Here is a 22,115-nt window from a genome sequence, read left to right on the forward strand (position 1 = left end):
TCTCTCCGATAACTATGGCAATTTTTAAAATAAGCAGTAAAATAGAAGTTCTCCATTATTAATAACAAGGAACTTCCATAGGCAATGGCGTTTTAAAGTGGAAATCACTGATTCCTCGTCTATCAAAGAGTGCGGCTCAGTTGATTGAGTGCTGTCCAGTGCAGGAAAGGTCCCAGTTCGATCCCAGGTCAGGGCACATGCTCAGGTTGCTGGCTAGGTCCTTGCAGGAGGTAGCCAATCGATGTTTCTCTCTCACATTGATGCTTCTCTCTCTTCCTGTCCCTTCATGTCTCTCTCTAAAAATCAATAAAAACATATTTTAAAAAATAAAATAGTGGGAGGTATATAGAAATACGGGTAACAATTCTGTATTAGTATAAGCTCAAGTCAGTAAAACATGGGTTTCCATTTACTAGAAGGTTTATTTACAGTATAAAACAAGTACCAATAGATTAGTTACGTTTACAAATAAATTATCCCATGATTTAATGGATTTTTGATATTTTCTCAGTAAGGTTCTTGACTGTAAACACAATTTTTACAGTGATTCACCTCTGAAATTAAACATCTTTGGTTTGGGGTTAAAGATAAATCAACAGAGAAGCAACGTTTTCTTAAAATTTATATTGAATTATTGCCATTGCATGTAGAATAATTGTACACTCCTCATTGTAACATAAAAAGTTCTGCATTATGTCCTCCCCTCCCCCAGTTTCTTTAAAAGCCACTCTTTTCTCCTTATGGTCCAAGCCTTTTACATCAACTAATTTAGTTTTTGGAATACTGGCTTCTTCTCTTTAGCATTTTTGTCCTCTGGCAATTTTTAAGTGACTTGTTCTTTCTCCCCATTTAGGTATCAGTTGAAATGTCACATATTCTTTTTTTTTAATATATATTTTTTTATTGATTTCAGAGAGGAAGGGAGAAGAAGAGAGAGATAGAAACATCAATGATGTGAGGGAATCATTGATTGGCTGCCTCCTGCACATTGGACTGAGCCCACATCCCAAGCATATGGCCTTGACTGGAATCAAACCTGGGACCCTTTGGTCCACAGGCCAATGCTCTATCCACTAAGCCAAACTGTCAACATATTCTTAATCTTGTCTTTCCTTTATATCAGCAATGTTCAGCCTTCTTCATCTCATGGCATAAGTAATTACTAAAATTCTGACACACACCAAAAATATTTTCTTTTTGCCAAATTGACAGTAAAGTAGGTATAATTTTGATTCATTCACACTGGGGGCGGGGGGGGGGGCTGTTGAGTTGGCTGCTATCATTTTTTTTGAGTGGCAATTTAAGGAAAAAGAGGTCAGTGCCCTGACTAAATAGTCAGGTATTGTATGATTTAAAAATTCTCATGGCACACTGGTTGATGATCACTGCTTTATATGATTGGGTTTTATTGTTTGACTGCCTACATTTAGGCAGTAAGTTCTAAAAATAGAATTTTACATTACTGTGGCATTCCCAGTACCTACCATGTGAAATACAATCTAAGCACAAAACATATATATTTGTCAAATAAATTAATGTGATAGAAGCACATTTTATAGGCATACCTATTATAAATGTAAAACATACGTTTAGAACGCATTAACATTTTATGATGATATATAATTCATATGCCTAATATTAACTGATTATATATAATTATATGTTTGAAGTGATATTTTATAATGTTTGATATCATATTTTTTCTTACATGTGTCTTGTACCAAGGTCATCTAAAAATGTCCTATTACATCCCATAATCTAAAGAGTTATAATCTAAATCAACACATATGTTGCTCTTTTATATTAATATATCTGTTCAATGCACCAATACAATTATTTATGTTTTCTGCAGAGAATAATACATGAAAAGAATATTAATGTATAGTCAACTTGGATGATAGTCAATATAATTTTATGCTTGCAGAGAATGCTTATAAATGGTATATTCCAAAAGAAAAAAATATTACCACAATATATTTACTACATTTAAGTAAAATCATTAACTAGCAACAATTATTTTGAGTTGATATATATATTTATATATATATATAACGGAATTAGGGAATTAGGGAATTAGAGAAAGTCAGCATGAAAACCAGATTGAAATCCTAATATCGTCTCAATTTAAACTTGCCTCACTATCTAAACCTAAATGTGCTAGTTATGTTTTGTATATTTGAAACAATTATATATTTGTAATTAGGATTAATGATACTTGCTTTATTTTCTTACAAGTTTTTCATTTAATTTGTTTCTAGGAATGTTACTAGGAATTTAATTTTTTCTCAAAGATATTAAATATTTTAAAAGGTATTACAATTAAATATTATGTCTAATTTTCTTTAAATATACCAACCGTCTAAGACCTACCAGATGAAACAAAAATATTTTTATCATTTTTCCCTTTTTAGTTTCAGATTAAAGTTTTTCTCAGGGTCTTCAGTTTTAAACAGTTATGTCCCACCCAGCTCATTTCCCACAAGAAGACTGATTATTGTACTCTCAGCACTGTATTCCTCACTCTGTCTTCAGAAGAGTTCTACCATCTGTATGTTCCTTTCCAGAATATTTCCTCCAGGTTGACATCTCAATTTAGAATTTAGTTACATGATTGAGTTTTACTGTGAATCAGACTGTGATTGCGGTCATAAATTTATTTTCTCTGGAAGGCTGCCTCTCAAATATTCATCAGTTAGCAAGTATAGTAGTCAGTTCTAGGTCTTGATCATTCACCCTGAAAACAGTACTCTGGAAAGATAAAATGACTTTATGCACTCACGATAATCACTGTGTAAACCTGTTTTGAAGTTATGGAAATATTTTTAAAATCTGCTTATGTTTTATATTGCTTTAAAAGACATACAGTGTCCTTTTTATTTTAATCATACTTCCTTTGCTTTTTTATTCTTCTATATTGTAATAGTTGAAAAATATATTTGTATAGAAAGAAAAGAAATCTTGTGAATATAAATGTGAAAAATTGAAGTTCATTTTTTCCTTGAAAATCTGGGGCAGGGTGGGACCCAGGTAGGGAGAAGCAGTGGGGGAAAATGAGGGAACATCTTTAATACTCTCAAAAACAAAGATAAAAAGAAAGAAAATTGTATGACCTCATTCAATATATATATTTATTTTTGAGAAAGCTCAGGACATGTGAGGAAATTAATTAAACTAAACAAATTAATAAAAGTAAAATATATTTTAATATTTTGATCATAAAAATCTACTTTGGATGTAAAACTAGATATATTTATATGTAATCTAGTTCACTAAGTCTATAGTTTAGACAGCTTTTTGTTTATTATGAATTTTGGCAGTGGGTGAAAAGACAAAAACAAGCTAAGAATGGAGATACAGGTTAAAAAAGTTGGGAATATTTTTTTAAAATTATATAATGTTTTATCACATGCGAAAGCAATATAACCACTATGCAAGAACGTAGAACAACCATAAAACAATGTTTCCTGGGATTTTATAAATATTCTCTGAATCTTAGAATTTTGTAATTTAAGGAAAACAAAGTTTGTGATATGGCTAGGTAATATCAAATTAATAGAAGAAATATGAGAAATCTACTTTATGTAGGAAGAATAACTGTGCTGGGAACATTTATAATACAGAAGGCTGAGCTATACAATCACACAAAAACATTTTTACAATGGAAGGGAAGCCACTAATATTGTATTTTACCTACATTACAAATTTCTCCAGGGCCAGCCCTGATACAAATAATCAAGAATTAACTTTAATTATAAATTCTCTCAGAGACACAGCAAACCATAACTAGTCTTCATATAATGTAGTTAACTGGGTCACCTGCTCACCATCATTGTGTAGGTCAATCGAAATAGTGCAAGTCCCTTGACCTGCTATGGGTGTCCAGGGAAACCTATGATCACGTCTGGAAAAGAAAAAGAGAGGTGAAATTTCTGCAGAGGGATTGTGATTCTCTGGGTCAGGAGCTGTGGGAGCCATTGTAAATCTGAAGGAGCCTTTTGTCATGGATCACAGGCCAGCAAAGGACTAGGGCCAAGCTTTGGGAACACAGGAGTTTCTGCTCCAGAAGTTGGGAGCAGAATGGGTTGCTCACAATGGCCACAGTGAACACCGGGATCTGGTCTACAGCATTGTAATTGCTGAAGCTGTCAATTTGGCATTCTTTCAACCTGATATCAGGAGGAGAAAGCCCTTCCAACCTTCCCTGGCCTTGCAAGACCCCGTGCCCGCCAGCTTTGTTTCTTTCCTGCCTTGGTCTGGCAGCTGCAATGGAACACAGGTCTCTGAAGTGCTTCCTGTCTCTATGGAAACTGGCAAGCAGCACCAGACCCGTGGCCATGCTCCATAGCGGCTGGGCAGAGGGGCGGCGTAGAAGGTGGATACCAGGTGTTGTACTCTGTGAGGCCAGCGGAATCCGAAAAGGATGAAGTAGAATCAGAGAAAAATAAATATGTGGTAGCCTAGGAAAACAGAATGCTTAATTTTTCAGATAAAGCTAATAGATAGAATGAAGTAATGAGAAACATGTCTAGAGAATTCTAAGTATTGGAAAGAACAGAGGGACATTCCAAAAGTGGAAACACTTCTGCACTTAGTCTTAATTTTCTCTCTAATTTCTTTCTCACATGATAGAGCATTCATCACACTTCTCTTAAGAATTATAAGTTTGCATTAATAACATTTGCGCTTTTCAATTCAATAGGCTTTAGCATGCAATATGTATTTCAGTCCATACAACTACTGAGCCACAACTTTCACATTAGAAGCTTGTTTAGAATGCCCTCTGTAATTTAGTGGAAGTAATCGCGTATTGCGTGTGCATTTAGATATACTTCTAGCAACAAGAATGAGCTTGAATTTTCTAAGATGCAGTCTCTCTGTATAAATACCCTAAACTAGTTGATGAAATAGATGAGAGAGAAAGAGATAGAAACACAAAGCTGAGAATAGTTGAGGGGGAAATCCTGAAGAATAGTAGGATACCTTCATATTTCATTTAAAAACGAGTTATCTATTTCTGTCATTGCTTATTGAGGTTGGTATTTAAGAACATTTATTTTGTAAATACTTATCTATTTGGCATCTGCACTTTTCATAAGCAAAATTTGAGAGCGTTAATATAAAAAAAGTATTTTGCATTTAAAATAGGATTCTTGAGAGGACATCAAATGTTTTAAAACAAACCAAAACATTATATAGGCCACTTGATTCAGGTGCCAATAACTTGAATTAAAATATTTGTAGACTGTGTTGACAGTTTTCACTAGATATAAGTATATTCCATTCTGAAAGAAAGGCTCAAAATACATGGCATTATTTATCTCACGAGAATTTTTCACTTTCTTATTGAAAAACCGTATCTTAAATTCTCTTCATATCCTGTTTTTATTTGTTCCCCTTCACTGTTTTTAAATCTGGTTCTTCCTTTGAGAAAGTTTTGCTCATTTTCAGGAAGAAAAATAATGAGGGTCCTCAGTTCCTGTTAAATAGCCCACAAAATTTGATCATTTACTCTGAAAAATCACCGACTGTAACACACTCCCTCTCAGATGCGAAAAGGCTCAACCTCTGCCTGTCTGTCTAGATATATCTCAGGTGATTATTGCTCTCAGTAAGTAAGCACTCATGCGCAGTGTGCACTGATCCATTGCTGTGGCCCAAGTTTAATCTTTAGCACAGGAAGCGAGATGGAGAAAAGCATTGCCTTTACTCAGCATCCATGCAGGAGATAGCAAGGCTTGAACGACGCTGTCTTTGGAAGCAGAGCCATGCGTTGAGATCAGTGTTCAAACACGCAACTTCGCCTATCTGCTCTCTTTCAACAATACAGCTGGCTTCAAAGATTTCTCATCACTGCTTTGTTTCTTGCTTCTTTATGCTTCAGGCACACTGCAGCCTTCCCCAAGGCTGTGGTGGCCGTAACTGAGAGTTTCTGCTTTATGTCCTGTGTGACAATGTGCTAGGTTCTTGGTGGTCAGAGAGTAAAGGCACATGTGGGGGGAGGACGCCTCTTAACTGAGGTTCACAGGAGTCAAGACTGAGATCACTTGATTTTGAACTTGGTAGTTCCTAATCTAGACAAGGAAAGCTTTGGACTATTATTTTCTTAAATACATGACATGGAAACATTGAAGGGATAATAACAGCTGCTCTGTCTGCAATTTAAAGATGACCTGGAAAAATATCTTTTCAGAATATTGACTAATTGCTCTTCACTAAATTGTCTTTCAGGGCAGTAAATTACCAAATTATTTTCATATGACTACTAAGACCAACTTAAGTGTTTTTGTGGGGTTGTTTTTTTTTGTTTTTTTTTTTTTGTGTGTGTGTGTGTGTGTGTTTTTACCACTGATGCTAGTTAGTGACAACCTGAGAAAAAACTAGTAGCACAGAACAACTATCCATGTAGAAAAAAGACATCTTATCTGAAATAAGGGAAAGAGGACTCTGGAAAGTGATTTGAAGAAAAGAAAAAAAAATTGATTAAAGAAGAGGCTCAAAATATGAAGAAAAAGAATTTCAAAACCAGTACTAACCTGTATTAGAAAGATTAATTGGTTTTCATAAACAAATTGAAACAAAACAAAACACCTTATTTATACTAACAATGCACGCAAAGCTCCACTAAGAGGCATCAAGGGTGGCTTCCTCGGTGGTGTGCTGTACATGAATGTTTAGCAACTGCCTCTGTGGGGGGAAAAGAAAGAAAAAAGTTGGCCTGAATTGTTTGCCAGTTTCCACCATGAAAATAATCCCATTGTGGTCAATTTCAAGAGACCAACATATCTCACTGAGCATGAAGTGAGTAGACTACGGTTGTCTCTCCCAGCCTAGGTGAGCCCAGCTGCTCCTACTTAAGTTGAAGATGCTACTTTTACTTACTAAAAATAGATGCAAACGGTCTAATTGCATCTTTGAAATGTTTGATTTCAAACTAGCTGCTTCTTTTATAACAATTATTCAATCAAAATTTTCACTTTACTTTCAAAGCAGCTCAGTGGTTAAACACATGCGATCTGAAGACAGAGTGAAAGAGTTCAAAACCTGTCTCCGCCCTTCCCAGCTCTGTGGCTGTGGGCATGTTTTTCAAGGTTTTCCTGCATCTGTCCAGTCCTTTTGTGGGTAGAGATGACAATATTGTTGGCATGAAAATTATATTCTTGTTGAAGAAGACGTACTTAGAATAGTGTTTAACATATTGTGGATGCTCAGTGAAGGTTAGCTGTATTTTTCATGTGTTTACCACTGGTTTAGTGACAGTTGAGGGATGACATGACATAGGAAGGGTATGTCGGCATAAAAAATATCCAGACCTGTAATAACTTTTATGAGAGTTTTTGAGCCAAACTGAGGATGTGTGTCAGGTAGCAATATATCAAATGCAGCTTCTTTTATGCATTTGTGATTAAGGAGGGAACTAAGGAAGATGATGTAGGACTGTGAGAAAGCAAGATGGGGATCTGATTACAGGATAGTTAACAGGATTATGTGTTTTCTTGAGTTAATACCTGGTATTACTTTTGTATTTCAAAGGTGTGTTAACCTAGATGCAGAAGAACAATGAACAGGGTTGACTTAAGACCTTTCCTAAGGAAGTTATGGGCCTGAGGCATGACTACCCTGTGAATTTATGATAAGATTATCCTGTGAGGCCACTTTCTGTAGAACCCCCCCCCCTTTTTTTCATCCACAGGTACTATTAAATTGAATGTTGATAAAAGGGAAATTGCACCGTGAAGGGAAGATAAAAAACTTTTAGTCACAGAAATCTATTTTCTTAAGAGGGCTTATGTACTAGTAGACCTTATTATACTTAATATTCAAGAAAAGTCATTGTCCTCTAAGTTTCCCCCCTCTGGAGCATAGATTCAGCACAGTCTGTCTTTTCATGTTCCATTTTGGGAGCTGACAATGGTGTTAGGTATGTCTGTTCTAGGAATTAGTCTCTCCTTCTCTCCTCGGTTTTGATCATGAACCAATGCAACAGAATTGAATTACTCTGGTCATTCTATCACAGGTTTCTCTGCAAATGCCAGCCACTGGTCTTAGAAGATTCTTTCATTATGGACAATATGTACCAACTGAGAATTCTGATTTACAACAAGGAAAGTTAAGCAATGTAGCTGACTCAAAAATACATAAGATGCCTTGTTACCGGTCCCTTAATTAGCTTAGAAACAAGTGGGGAAGACTGATATTTACGCCAATAATAAAATGACATAAACACACAGAGGGAAAGAGGGAAATGATGGATATAGGTTGCCTGGGAAAATAGCCAACTTCTGCAATTCTAAATTGGAAGTTGTGTTTCCTTTGAATATCATCATGAACTTGTTTTAGAACGACTCCTCTGAAACCAAGGATGGTGGTGAGCTTAGGCAGAGTAAATATCATTTTAAAATAATGCATCAATGATATGACCAATGAATTTTAGAAATCCTTGTAGATAGTAAACAGCACTACACCTCGACTGTCTTCTTTCTCCCTTTCCATCACACTCTCTGCTAAAGTTTATGATTATTTTACAGTTTCCTTAGAAAAATTTTCTTTCTCTATGCAACTTTCAGATGCTGATTCATACAAGACATGGCATGTAGTGGGTCCCCCAAAATATTTGTTTGATGAAGGTATTGAGGATGAATCCTTAATTTGTCACATATACTAATTTTGCTAACTGGGAAAATTAGTAATTTTTTTTGGAAAGACTTGAGCCACAAGGAGTTAAAAGCAAAAAGTAGCAGCTAACTTGATGCTTTTTTCAGATTATAACCAGAAGTAAAAGGCAATTTCAATCTTTGAGAAGTTTGTTTGACTGCCTCTACAACACTGGCTTTTGAATTGATTTTGGAAATCACATATCCTAAGGGTGTTTAGGATTAGTAGATTCTCCACATGAGTTTGCTCTCTATTGGGAAAAACTAAATTATTTGACCACAGGGACTTTAGGCCGCAGGTCCCAGTGAAATTGAAGGTGTAATACTTTAAAGTCAGAATCCACACAGAGAGAAGATGGAAGAAAGCTGTCCCATTCTCCTGTTCCCGAGGACAAAGTACAGGTGCACTGGGGTATACAGTACCTGGCATGTAGAAGACCCTATGGAATATTACTTTCTTCCTTCTATGGGCCAGTACGGAAAGACTGAAATAATTAACAAAAGTGAGTTCTGAATAGAATAGAATATTTAAGGGCGGTTAATACTGACATCTCTTCTTATTTGATTTTAATGTTATAACTGAAATTTATGAGGACATAGTTCAGCTAGGTATGCAATTTAAAGTTTTATTGTTAAAGAGCTTACTCTTTATTTTTAAATGTTGTCTAATTAATTTTTAAACAAATAGTGACAAAGTTACTGTGACTAAGAAGGCTTTGTGAAAAAAATAAGAATAAAATGTTGAACTTTCAGAACAAACTCCAAATGGTTCATTGACTTTGTTTCACCATGGAAAAATCACTTCACCTCCCAGTGTCAGTTTACCCATCTGTGAAATGAGAAGGATAATATTTTCTTATGGGGATATTTTCAAATTATTTTGCAAATGCAGTGGATGAAATGGCTACAAGCATCACTGCTCCCCCCTCTCCCCCCCCTCACGCACACTTCTTGAAAGAAGTAGACAGTATACCTACGTACTAGTTGATAGTCAAATTGTCATCTTGGATGAACTATGTGTATTTACTATCAGTTGTGTGCTTTTTGTTATTTAAAGAATCCCCTCACCCCCCAGATTTCTTTATTTATGCATTAGGTCAATACCTGGGAACCCAAGCAAAGTATCTTAAAATCATTCTGAACTTCATATTTATGAGCTGCTAATCCTGTATCAGTGGTAATTATTTCTTTTTTTCTGTTTTTACTTATGTTTTCTCTGATGTGGTTTTTCACTTCATCTCACTTCACAAGATTGATAGCTCTCCATGTTTCCCAGCTAGAGGTCACCTTTGAGCTGAAGAAAGACACATCCCACTCTGGCTCCTGTTGACTTTCAAGTCAACTATCAAATAATTTGTTCCAGACATCTCCTAACCTCAATGTAAAAACTCCACCCTAAGGATTAGAGGGACATGTCCTGGGGAGTTGCCATAGTGACTCTAAGTGGTTGGCATCGAGGAGACAAAGCTGCTGATATCAAATTTTTATACTTGATAAGCTTAATTATATAAAGTGGTCATGAACCTCTGTGCTTGTGTCATTTAGGTCTGGAAAGAAAATTTCCCCTTTAGGCTCTTCTGTATCTTATGGTGCCAATCAACCGGCTTCTTGGTAATAGATTCTTTATGCCAATATCTCCAGTATAACCTCAAGTGGTGCTTGTAGTAATGATAGAATCATTACAAAACTAAAGAAAAAAAGGAAATATATTTCATGGGTGTGATTAAGTCATCATAATGTTCTTAAATTTGTAAATTATCCTTGACTTAATGAACTACCTTGCTCATACAAGAGTGTTTTAAGCTGGCTCAAGAAAATAAATTTTTACCCATGTTGATAATTGTTACCAGACCTGGCAGAGCACATCTTCAGATCCTCTTGTTGACCTAACATTTATGTATTATGTTTCTATGAGCATGAATTTTGTTTTAAATATTGGAAGTGCTATTTTTAAGTAAGGTTATTACATGCATTTTTTAAATAAATAACTAAACTTAGGAAGACAGCAAACTTAATTTCTCATAATATAAAAATTGACAAGGGTTATTTTAAACATTTTTTCTTGATTATAAAAGAAATATGTATTCAAATCATAAAAACTACAAAAAGGAACAAAGAAGAATATTATCTTGATTTCCAAGGTTAGAGTAATCACTTTAAGACTTTGATGGATATCCTACAAAATAAACACTATTTTGAAAACTACTTACTAAATACACATTTTCTATTTCTAAAAACAACTATATATACAAGAAACCCTAGTGAAATAAGATTTTTAAAATACTTGTTTTATCAAAAATTAAATCTAAAGAAAGTTTGATTCATCCAAAATTATTCCAAAGCCTTATCTTCAAAGATGACCAGTTTCAGCACAATTTACTATAACTGATGCAAGGCCAAGAGAAGTTAGTGATACTCATATTACTATTTAAACACAAATGTTTATATGTGCCTAGGAGGAAAAGAAGGTTTTCTGGAACATGTGAGGGAATACAAAGGGGTCTTAATTGTATGTCAAAACTGCTGTCATCTGATTAACTATTTTCAATAACTTTTCTGTCCTTTTGTAATATATAGTTTTGTTGTTGTTTGGTTGGTTTAATTTTTTTTTTATTGAGAAGTTAAATACAATGAAGCTCTTGGGAAATTAATCATTTTATAACTTTCATTTAATCAACATTTTCTTTAATTCCCTTTTAGGCAGCCAAGGGCAGTTTCCACTAACACAGAATGTAACAGTTGTTGAAGGAGGAACTGCAATTTTGACCTGCAGGGTTGATCAAAATGATAACACCTCCCTCCAGTGGTCAAATCCAGCTCAACAGACTCTGTACTTTGATGACAAGAAAGGTGAATACATTTTCTTTTCAATGTTTTAATCATATTCTGAAATGTCCTAATTATAATGAATTTATTTCTGAGATGATTCAAATTATTCCTTTTGATTACCAAACTGCTGCTGCTTGTATTTAAACATGTTAAATATTAAATGCTTTAGTTTGCAAGTCATAAACACTAAAGGTAACCTATGCCAACTTTTTAATAATATAAACAGTTCTAATTCTGTTTCAAAAATAGCTTTATGCTCTCTCTTAACAATCACCTTCTATCCAGATACCATATTCTTTTGTTTATGTAGCTGCATTGCGTATAGATTGATTATTTTTTCCTCACTTCTGGCATTGTGATATGCTATTTTTATTACCTTCACTTTTTTTGGAGGTGTTTGTTGCAGTTTTTTCAAATCAAGTGATCGTTGTTGCTTTCCTAAGAGTGAAGTTCATTAGTTAAAAAAAATTAAGTGAATAAATAAGAAGTCACACAGAGATTTAACAATCTGTTTTTGCTTTTAGTATTAATTGAATACAAGTATTATAAACAAATATCTAATATATATATGTATATATATATATATATATATATATGTATATATGTATATACCAATATATAAGACTATATCAATTTTAAGGAAAACTCTCATTTGCCCAATCATATAAAAAATGTTTTTAAGAATACAGATTTTTAGGGATGTTCATGGATCAATTAAATATATAGTTGCACTATTGAATTTATCAATTTGATTATATGCCCATATTTAAACTAATATAAAACATATTAATTTAGAAAACTTATTTTTCCACCCTTGAATTTAATGAAATAATTTTACTTAGAAGCACTTTTTTGAAAGTGTAGATACTATCAATGACAAATTTGTCCCAAGCAACAACTAGTATAAATTTTTATATCATTACAACATTCTTCGTTGTTTATTCATCCAGCAGGAGTATAATAATTATCTCCATCATGTAGAAACTTATCGTACAGTGTTTTTAAGGAAATCTTTGAGAGACATTTTTACACTGACATCTGAATCTGTGAGGTCAAATCCTCAGGCACAAAAACAAAATCTATACAAACTGTCTTTGCCTCCTCTTTCGTGATTCTATACGTTATCCTGAATAGAACGGCTAACACTAGAATTGATTCAGGGTATTTCAAGCTAATGCATCTTTCCTGTAGAAAATAGAGAACAACTTGTAAAGCAAGATTTGCAAAGGCTTGGAAATTAGGCAGCTGTCTTTTCTGAGGGATAATTATGGTGAGAAAAGCCATTATGTTATATTTGAGATATTTAGTAATAAATTCCTGCATCTTACTGCTATAAAAATATAATGATACGCCTGACTGGATGAATTGCTGAAGTATGTACTTGTTTATTTCATTTCTCCTATTCTAATTGCTAGATAGCTTAGACTTAGGTTGAACAAAGCTAGTGTGTGTGTGTGTGTGTGTGTGTGTGTGTGTTTGTGCCTGTGTTTATGCGTTTGTAAAATAGCAGGTTTCTGTCTTCAATATTGACTTCTTCTAACTCTATTATGGTTCCAATTGTCAGTTGCAACACAATAGCAGAAAGTTTTGAATAAAGAAGCCCTTTCACGAATGGCCACCTAGCATGTCTACACTATCACAATTACTTGGTTCAATTCCTATGCGATGTCTTAGTGGAAGGGATCTTGGACAATGACGCACATCAACGCAAGAGTTTGAAAATGAAAACATTTCTTAAAGATTCCATGTCAGAGTTTACCCAACACTGTCTTGTTCTCTGCATTTAACTGCCGAGCCTCAATCCTAAGGATTATCTTGAACAAATAAACTTGCTATGATGTACCAGAGCAGAAGTGGAGAAGCTAAGCATGGATCAGTGTGATTAGAATGTCCCATATGTGCTGTGCAAGTGACAACTGCTCAGAACAGTAGAAAAAATAGTGGGTTGTCTGTGTCGCTGATTGCACTAACTCCTCTTACAGGTGGCTGCTCCTGTTAAATACTTCATTTGTGGCTCTGTTCTTATTTCTGTCTCCGCTGATGTTGCCAGTTGTTCTTGGGAGCTTTCAAGATAAATTGTATGCAGTATCCTAGTGCTTTAATTGTGTCTCAAATGATTATAAATGCAGCTGAGGTTGAGAAGCTTTGGGTTAAGCAAATCAATTCTCATAAGAGTTCTGTATCCCTAAGCTTAGATTTCTGTGCTGACATAGGTTACTGAGAAGAAAGGAAGGGAGGGAGACTGGGAGGGAGGAAGGAAGGAGAGATGCTGCCCAGAAGAACAGAACAAGTGCTTCTCATTAACATCGCTGCTGCCAGTATGAGATCTAAGAGGCATTCTGAATAGCGTTTCATGCTACCTGGAGACGCAGGCTCTGAGGATCCTAGCTGGGAGGGTTGAACAAAAAACTCAGGATGGCAGACACTGGCCCAATTAGAACTGGAAAAGCCTTTCTTGTTTACTTGGAATTAATAGCCAAAGAAAAGTATGCTGTGAATGGGCTGTTGATGATCAGGTAAATAAGTATTAAGCTGAGCCCTTTCCCTATGAATCTCTTTCACAGAAGTTAAATATGACCACTCACATTGACACCCCACCAAATTAGATGTTCTGCTTGTTGTACCACAATTGCATTTTTAACAATTTCCCTATCTACTGTGGAATCTCTTTACAAGGGAGGGAAATAGGTGTTCGGGGAGAGTTGGCTAAATATTGCAGTATTTCTCTCAGGCAAAATATGGAGGAGGTCAGAGATTTCGGGCTTTTGCTACCTTGAGCACATTTAACATGATCAGTAGCTTTTGCCATTTACAAATGAAGAAATTAAGGATCAAATTTGTCCGGACATTCAGCTAATGCCTGGTAATAACAGGATTTGAATCCAGGTGTGGCCTCTGTGTTAGTTTTAACCAAAATGCCCCTAAGAACAAAGGCATCTGGGCACCAGGTCACTTTACATATAACCCAAGCGGCCTCTGCCATTGTTCTTGGCAGCCACCTTTTAGTTACAGAGCAGCAGTTCCTTTCAAACACTTAAAGGCACACCTAGACTAAGACAGGGAATACAATGTAGTCAGCACACCCAGCGGAGCTCTTGATGATGATGGCATGCTCTGTATTTGTGCAGAATAATTCTGTAGCCAGCAGCCATGTGTAGATATTTAAGTTAATTAAAATGCAATAAAGTTACACATTTAGTTTCTTGATCACACCAGCCACATTTCAAGCACTCAGTAGCAACATGTGGGTAGCGGTTACTATTTTGGAAAACACTCTTCTGGATGCTGATTCACTCTTGAGATGCCATGCAGCCTTGGCTGGTGGAATGCCCGTTTTCTAACTGAGAAAGCCCTAGGTCATCATAAAAACGTGTATCAAATATTCAATAAGTAAAATTTCGCTGTTTAAATTGCACAGCTTTAATGGGAACATTGTAGCACAGGAGACAGGGAGTCATAACTGACTTCTAATTCTGCCTCTGACACCAACTAGCAGAGTAATAAAATGGGCACATTGACACCCCACCAAATTAGATGTTCTGGTGGTTATACCAGAATTGCAAATTTAACAATTTCCCTATCTATTGTGTGTGCACTGAACACCAGAAATAATTAACCTATAAAGTAGATATTTAATTACAATTCCATTTTATTTCTGTATAGTTTCTTTATGAAGCTTTTTCTATAACAACCTGCAAATGTAAATGGAAAATAAAAATCAAGAGGAAAATTTGCAAGTTCTTATGGGTCAGAGGGACTTAGAACATATGTAGCTAAGGCAACATTCACTTTTTATGGCCCTCTTTTCTCTACAAATCTTACTACATCTTTTATAAAATGTAACGAAGCATTTAAAATAGAGTGGGTAGAGAAAGACAGAGTAGGGACTAGAGGTCATTGAAACACCACACAAATGCGGTGTGGTATTTGGCAATAGAATTGTAAAAAATCAATTCGGTCATTGCATCTGTTTCTCTGCAGGTGTGGAAGCAACAACTGAAGTGTACAATCTTATCACTTAATGCTCAGGAAAGTACACTTCAGTTCCTTCCTGTTATTGACAAAGAATATTTTGGACAAACATCCCCAGTGTCTGCATACAATAGACACATGTCTGTGTGCTTGTATTTTTTAATATAAAAATGCAAACTACACTACTTTTTAAAATGATGTTTCTCTTTAAGTATTTTTGCTTTTTTGAAGAATCCTCACAAATTATCTGAAGGAAATTTTATTTCTGAAGGAACAAAATTAAAATATTATTAAGGGCATGCAAAGCCCAAAATTGCTAGTGTTAATTATCCTGCTGATAATTTTACACTAGTACTGGGGACAATGGGAGAGGAAAAACACGAATAAGCAGTCCTAGAACAAGGAGTGATAAAGAGAAGAAAAATGAGATTAACCTGAAATAGAAGTACAGGCTCCCTTGGCTGTACGCCAGCCAATGCCACCTGACTGTGCCCGTCCACACAGCTGGTTTCCATCAATTTGACAGGCTTAAACATATTAAAGATCAACTCAGTAAAAAGCAGGCATTAATATTACCTTTATCCTTGCTTTCTTACAAAATTCAGACATCATGTATAACTTAAAGACCTTAAATTAATGACAAGTTGCAGTTATATAATGCTCTACACTTTCTAAGTAACTCTCAACATGTTTATCTTTTCTCGCTGGTTGGATTCACACCAACCGTTTAGGGTAGACATTCCCATTTTCCATAAGAAATACTAGAAATTTTCAGATTTGAATAACTGAGTAGTAAGTGAGAAAACAATTATGATACCTCAGTTTTCTTATAAGCCTAATTAACTTTGAGCTATGTCACTTCAAAAAAATATATTTTTATTGATTTCATAGAGGAAGGGAGAGGAAGAAAGAGATAGAAACATCAATGATGAGAGAAAATCATTGATCAGATGCCTCCTGTACACCCCCCGCCTCTGGGGATTGAGCCTGCAACCCAAGCATGTTCCCTGAACAGAAATCAAACCATGACCTCCTGGTTCATAGTTTGATGCTCAACCACTGAGCCACAGCAGCCATGCTATGTCATTGTGATAAGGACTTAATTTTATTACTTTATTTTACTTTTTCTGTGAAAATTATTACTTGTATTAGGTCTTTATTCCAAAATCACTTTCTCCTTGATGAATCTTCTGAACACATCTCATATTTTAATCCCATCATACAATACTTTTATATGTTTTAGCATATTTCCTATAAGTATACATATTAAATGAGTATGAATGAGGTTCCCATTAAGAAACAAATGATACACGTGAGTTAATGAAGAATGAGCACATAGTCATAATTAAGGGAAATAGTCAAGATGATGCAACACCCAGGGGCTAGCAACTGTAGGAACCATTGGACCCGCAGGCCTGGAAGGGTGACAGTGGACCAGCAAAGCTATGGCTGTGAGAGAAGACTCCTAGTTAGAAGCTGTGGAAACATGGAAATTGACTTCTCTTTTTTCCCACCTCTGATCTCTTGTCAATGCTTTCCATGGGCTGAGTACAAATGAAAATCCTAGGTTAAGTTATCCTGGGGCAGTTTACTCTCCCCGGACAGGGAAGAAAAAGATCTGGAAGGATCAGCAGAAAATAACCAGCACAACTTACCATATATAAAAGATATTTCTCCCAATCCAATTTTCAGAAGAGATAATATCTATTGAATACCATGTATTATTCTGTGCTTACAGCTAGTTTTACTTGGTTCCATTTTGGAAGAAATAACTTGCAACAATGCAGACCTTTCCAAACATATTAATTTATCAATATCCTTAAAATTATATAAATATATATATATATATATATATATATATATATATATATATATATAAATAAAGAGGTAATATGCAAATTGACCATCATGCCTTCACACAAGATGGCCGTCCCCATGTGGGCACAAGAAGGCTGCCACAAGATGGCCGGCAGGGGAGGGCAGTTGGGGGTGACCAGGCCTGCAGGGGAGGGCAGTTGGGGGTGACCAGGCCTGCAGGGAGGGCAGTGGGGGGCAATTGGGCCTGCAGGGGAGGGCATTGGGGGGCAATTGGGCCTGCAGGGGAGAGCAGTGGGGGGCAATTTGGCCTGCAGGGGAGGGCAGTTGGGGGCGATCGGGCCAGCAGGGGAGCAGTTAGGCATCCATCAGGCTGGCAGGGGAGTGGTTAGGGGGTGAGCAGGCCAGCAGGCAGGCGAGCGGTTGGGAGCCAGCAGTCCCAGATTGTGAGAGGGATGTCCGACTGCTGGTTTAGGCCTGATCATTGTGGACATCTCCTGAAGGGTCCCAGATTGGAGAGGGTGCAGGCTGGGCTGAGGGACAGCCTCCCCCCCAGTGCACGAATTTTGTGCACCAGACGTCTAGTATAAATGTGTGTGTGTGTGTGTGTGTGTGTGTGCAAGTGTTAGCTTGTAGATTTCCTAAAGAAATAAGTTACCTATCATTTAAGTTGCAAATGACAAACTATTATTGGAAATTCTTATTAAGTATATAGTAAGTAAAATCTTGAGTTGTACATTATATAATTACTACCTTTATCTCTTTATGCCAGTGTAGTTCGAATATAGCAATTTCATAAAAAACATAATCATATACATTGTAAATTTTGTTATTTATATGGTAGGTTAAGCTACAACAGCATCAAGATTTGGAACTTTAATTCTCAAAGCTATATATATATATATATATATATATATATATATATATATATATGATTCTTTTAGAAAATTTTAATTTTTGTACATTTAGCATACTTTTATACTTGGTATTATATTTTAGATAAATTAGATTTCACTAATATTACTACTTTGTATAATACTTTTTGTACAGTTTGTATTTACAAGTAAAGGTGAAATTTACTACAAATGTAAGGGTACCTCTGTGAAAATGACCGAGTTTCTGAATTAAGTACTCATTGCTATTCATTAACTTTTAGCAAAATCCTCCAAAGGGAAAAATTACTTCTAAACACTGAAATATTATATTCTACCTCCTGATGATTCACTTATGTATTTATTCATTCACTCAATCGACATTTGCTGACTATTTCTTGTATGATAAGCACTGTACCAGGTTGTTTGCAGTTTTGTGGTGTCCATTCCATGTTTAATAGAGCTATTTGAAAGAAACGTTGCTATTAAAATCAGATTTTCTTTATCTTCTAGTCATACATGTTTTGGGACACATGTTTTATAAATCCATTTGTATGTCGGTGAGACATACAGAGTGGCCCAGCTGGTGTGGCTCAGTGGTTGAGCATGGACTCATGAATGAGGAGGTCATAGTTTGATTCCTGGTCAGAGCACATGCCTGGGTTGCAGGCTCGATCCCCAGTATGGGACGTGCAGGAGGCAGCCTATCAATGATTCTCTGTCATCATTGATATTTCTATCTCTCTCTCCTTCTTCCTCTCTCTCTCTGAGATCAATAAAAAGATATTTTTAAAAGATATACAGAGCAAGCACATAACCAGCAATGATTGCAATGAATTATTGCGAGCACATAAACCACCTGGGGAACACCTGCAGAAAGGATAGTCACCACCCTGTGCCATCTACTTCCATCTCCCAAAACAGTATGTTATGAAAGCAAGCAATAACCAGGTTCTGGGGAAATGCCTCAATATTGTTTGTAATATTTAATATTCTCCAATTTGGGAGTTAAGTTATTAAAGTAAGCAGGCTTAACTAAGAGTTCTTAATCTATAAATATCTAAATACATTGGATATGTAAAATATTTCCAAGTTACAATTTCAGTTCAGTTTCTTGAATATTTATGAAATATTGCCATGTTTCAGGAATTATGCTGGTCATTGGCACTACTAAAATAAACAACAAGTGGATTTTGCCCTCAAGTAGCATGTTTTCATATACCATCTATATTTCAGAATGGTGGAGGGGATGTAGAGGAAATAATTTGGTCAAGCATTCTACAGGTAGATAACTGTAATTGTACTTCTTACATAATAAGCCTCATTGAAGAGGATGCAAAATACCCAAAATAATTGGTAAATGTGTCCTCTCTGAGCCTTTGAAAAAATAATCTGACTTAAAAATATGCATGACTGAAAACATAAATTTTGGATTAAATTGATTTACTTAAAGAAACAATTATAAATAAATTACTATTTGTAAACTATGGGAAGCAATAGCATATTGCACAGGAGCCTGATTTCCTACTGACATACTGACATGGTCTCTATGTTGAACAGCCTATTTCAACATGTTAAAGTAAGTTTCAAAGTAGCATTATCATGGAAGTTCCTTTGTAAGTGTAAGAAAACCTTTAACAGTATCAAAAGATATTGCCCATAAGCTATCCATTTAATTCTATTTGTAATTACATAATTTTGATTCATATTAATTTACTTCTATTTAGATAAAACATAATGTTTGATGTTTTACTATTTAATTTTAATGATTTTATCTATTCTGTGTGTTTTTTAGTAATTTATACCAGACTTGGAGCAAATGATATTGCCACCAATGGTGAATCTACACTGTAGAAATGGTAGTGATTTTTGAGTTTGCAGCTTTTGAGTTTAAGAACTGACTTAGCCCTAGGACACGGATGTAAAGACTATTCTACTCACAAACTTAGACTTCACTGCATTCCTCGGTTCTAGTTTCAAAATAATAGGAGGAAGAAATAGATTGGTTAAGGGCTAGGTGCCTCTCCTGTGCTTGAGGTGGAACCAGGCACTTGTGGCCTTTGAGTGAGCCAGTCACTGTAATTTACATCTACTACCTTCAATAAAGGTCCCACTCTATCGGCTCAGTGTATAGCATCTATACATCCCTTGACAGAATACTTTTTATGAAAATAACTTTAGCATAGAGTACAAAATGAATGAGAAACCTCTATTTTAAATATTATTACTTAAATATCCCTAATAAATACAGACTTTTCTTAATTGCAAGGTATATTAGTTTTATAAGTAAACTTGGAAATATTGGTCCAAGTACCAAAAAGTAAAAAACAAAAAACAAAAACAAAAACTACAGTTATTCATTAAAGACCATACTAATTAAAAAGCTACTAGATTATGAATTTATTGTAATTAAAATGTTAATGAATTTAATCTACTTTTCAATTTATTCATTTTGGTTTTTTAAAATTATTTTGGGTATTTCTGATATTTATAAATACTGAGTGCTTTTCCTCTTCCATGCTTTTTCAGGTAGCATTTCTCTATCCTTCAAACAAAATAGTACAGTTAAGAAATACATTTTCTTAATACATATTTTAATTTATTGTTTTATACTGTGTGGACTGAAGGGCTATACATTGGTATAAGTACCCTACTTTCCTTAATTTATTATTACTTTAGTCCCAGCAAGATCCCATGTGATCCTTGGGAACAGATGTAAATGAGCATTTGGGGCTCTTGTGGAATGTAGAGAGGCAGCATTATTTTAGTACCGAAGTGTGTGTCTGTAAGAATTAAGTGTCTTGGTTTAACACCTATTTATAATGAGGTTAGTTAGTGGACTCAGGTGCAAATGGCTAATGTTGGGGGTGAAGAGGGGATTCTGAATGATTGGTCTGCATATTCTGTAACATTCACTTTTACATTTCAGAAAGAGTGATGGTAGTTTAGGAAGAATGGTGATAATATGAACCTAGACATAGCATGTTAATAATTGTTTTTGGACTTTCAAGCCCCTTCAAATACATACAGTTCACCTTTTAATGATGAAAATTGTATGTAGTAAGATTGAATGAGCTCTTTCCTAAATAGTGAATGGTGATATAAATATCTTCTAGGGCACTGATTTTTAATCGGTGTGCTGCAAGAATTTTTAAAACGTGCAAACCTGACTATTTAGTCAGGGACACTGACCTCTTTTTCCTTAAATTGTCAAATAAAAAAATTATAGCTGCCAACACAATAGCTGTCCAGGGTGGATGAATCAAAATTATACCTTTTTCTTGTCAAATCGGCAAAAAATACATACTTGTGTGCCTGTGTTCTTCCATGGAGATGATATTGTTATTAGTCACTCATTTATTTGTATCTTTAAATATTGTCTCATGACATTTTATGGTATAGATGAGCTTGTTGGTGAAGTTTATAGGCTTGATAGTCAGGGGAGCTGCACTCGAATCCAGGCTCCACCACAGGTTTGTGTGTGATCTTGAATGGACCTTGACTTAGATAACCAATCTCACTCCAGCCTATCACCCTCCTGACGCAGTGGTTTATGAGGGGCCACCTGCTGCTATGCCCAGGCCTGCAGGGTGAAATGATTCTCAGAGTTTGTTTTGACATTTTTGAAATGTTGGAAAACCAATGCTGTAATATCAAACAGAATTAAAAGCAAAAGTGTGCCAAGGCATCTTAAGTAGTTTCTTTCTAACAGGAAGTTGAGATCTTAAAAAAACAACAAACAAACAAAAAACACTTTTTTGACTGAAAGTGGCTGTGTATGTGTAAATACAGACACCCTGCCTTCCAATGCTAATATTCACCCTACTGGTGTCTTGGTGCTATAACTGAGCTGAAGGTAAAATGCAATGAAGGCTTCTAATATGGAGGCTGAGTTGCTCTTCTAAAGCCTTTGCGAGAAAGCACCTAAGTTAGAAGGAGAAAACTTAGGAGGAAAAGGAGAGTTATCATCCTCACC

General features: G+C 35.4%; 1 protein-coding gene across 1 annotated transcript in view; it reads left to right on the forward strand.

Annotated features, from left to right (window-relative positions):
- The window catches only part of LOC102430991 (cell adhesion molecule 2), a gene marked incomplete at its 3' end in the record, with an annotated part of 1,034,261 nt that overhangs the window by 903,062 nt on the left and 109,084 nt on the right, over nt 1-22,115 (forward strand). The window contains exon 3 of the mRNA XM_023764593.1: nt 11,352-11,501. Coding sequence (XP_023620361.1) covers nt 11,352-11,501 — 150 coding nt within the window. The remainder of the gene's footprint in view (nt 1-11,351; nt 11,502-22,115) is intronic.

Source organism: Myotis lucifugus, unplaced genomic scaffold (assembly GCF_000147115.1).
Source record: "Myotis lucifugus unplaced genomic scaffold, Myoluc2.0 scaffold_339, whole genome shotgun sequence".
In the NCBI taxonomy this organism is placed as follows: domain Eukaryota; kingdom Metazoa; phylum Chordata; class Mammalia; order Chiroptera; family Vespertilionidae; genus Myotis; species Myotis lucifugus.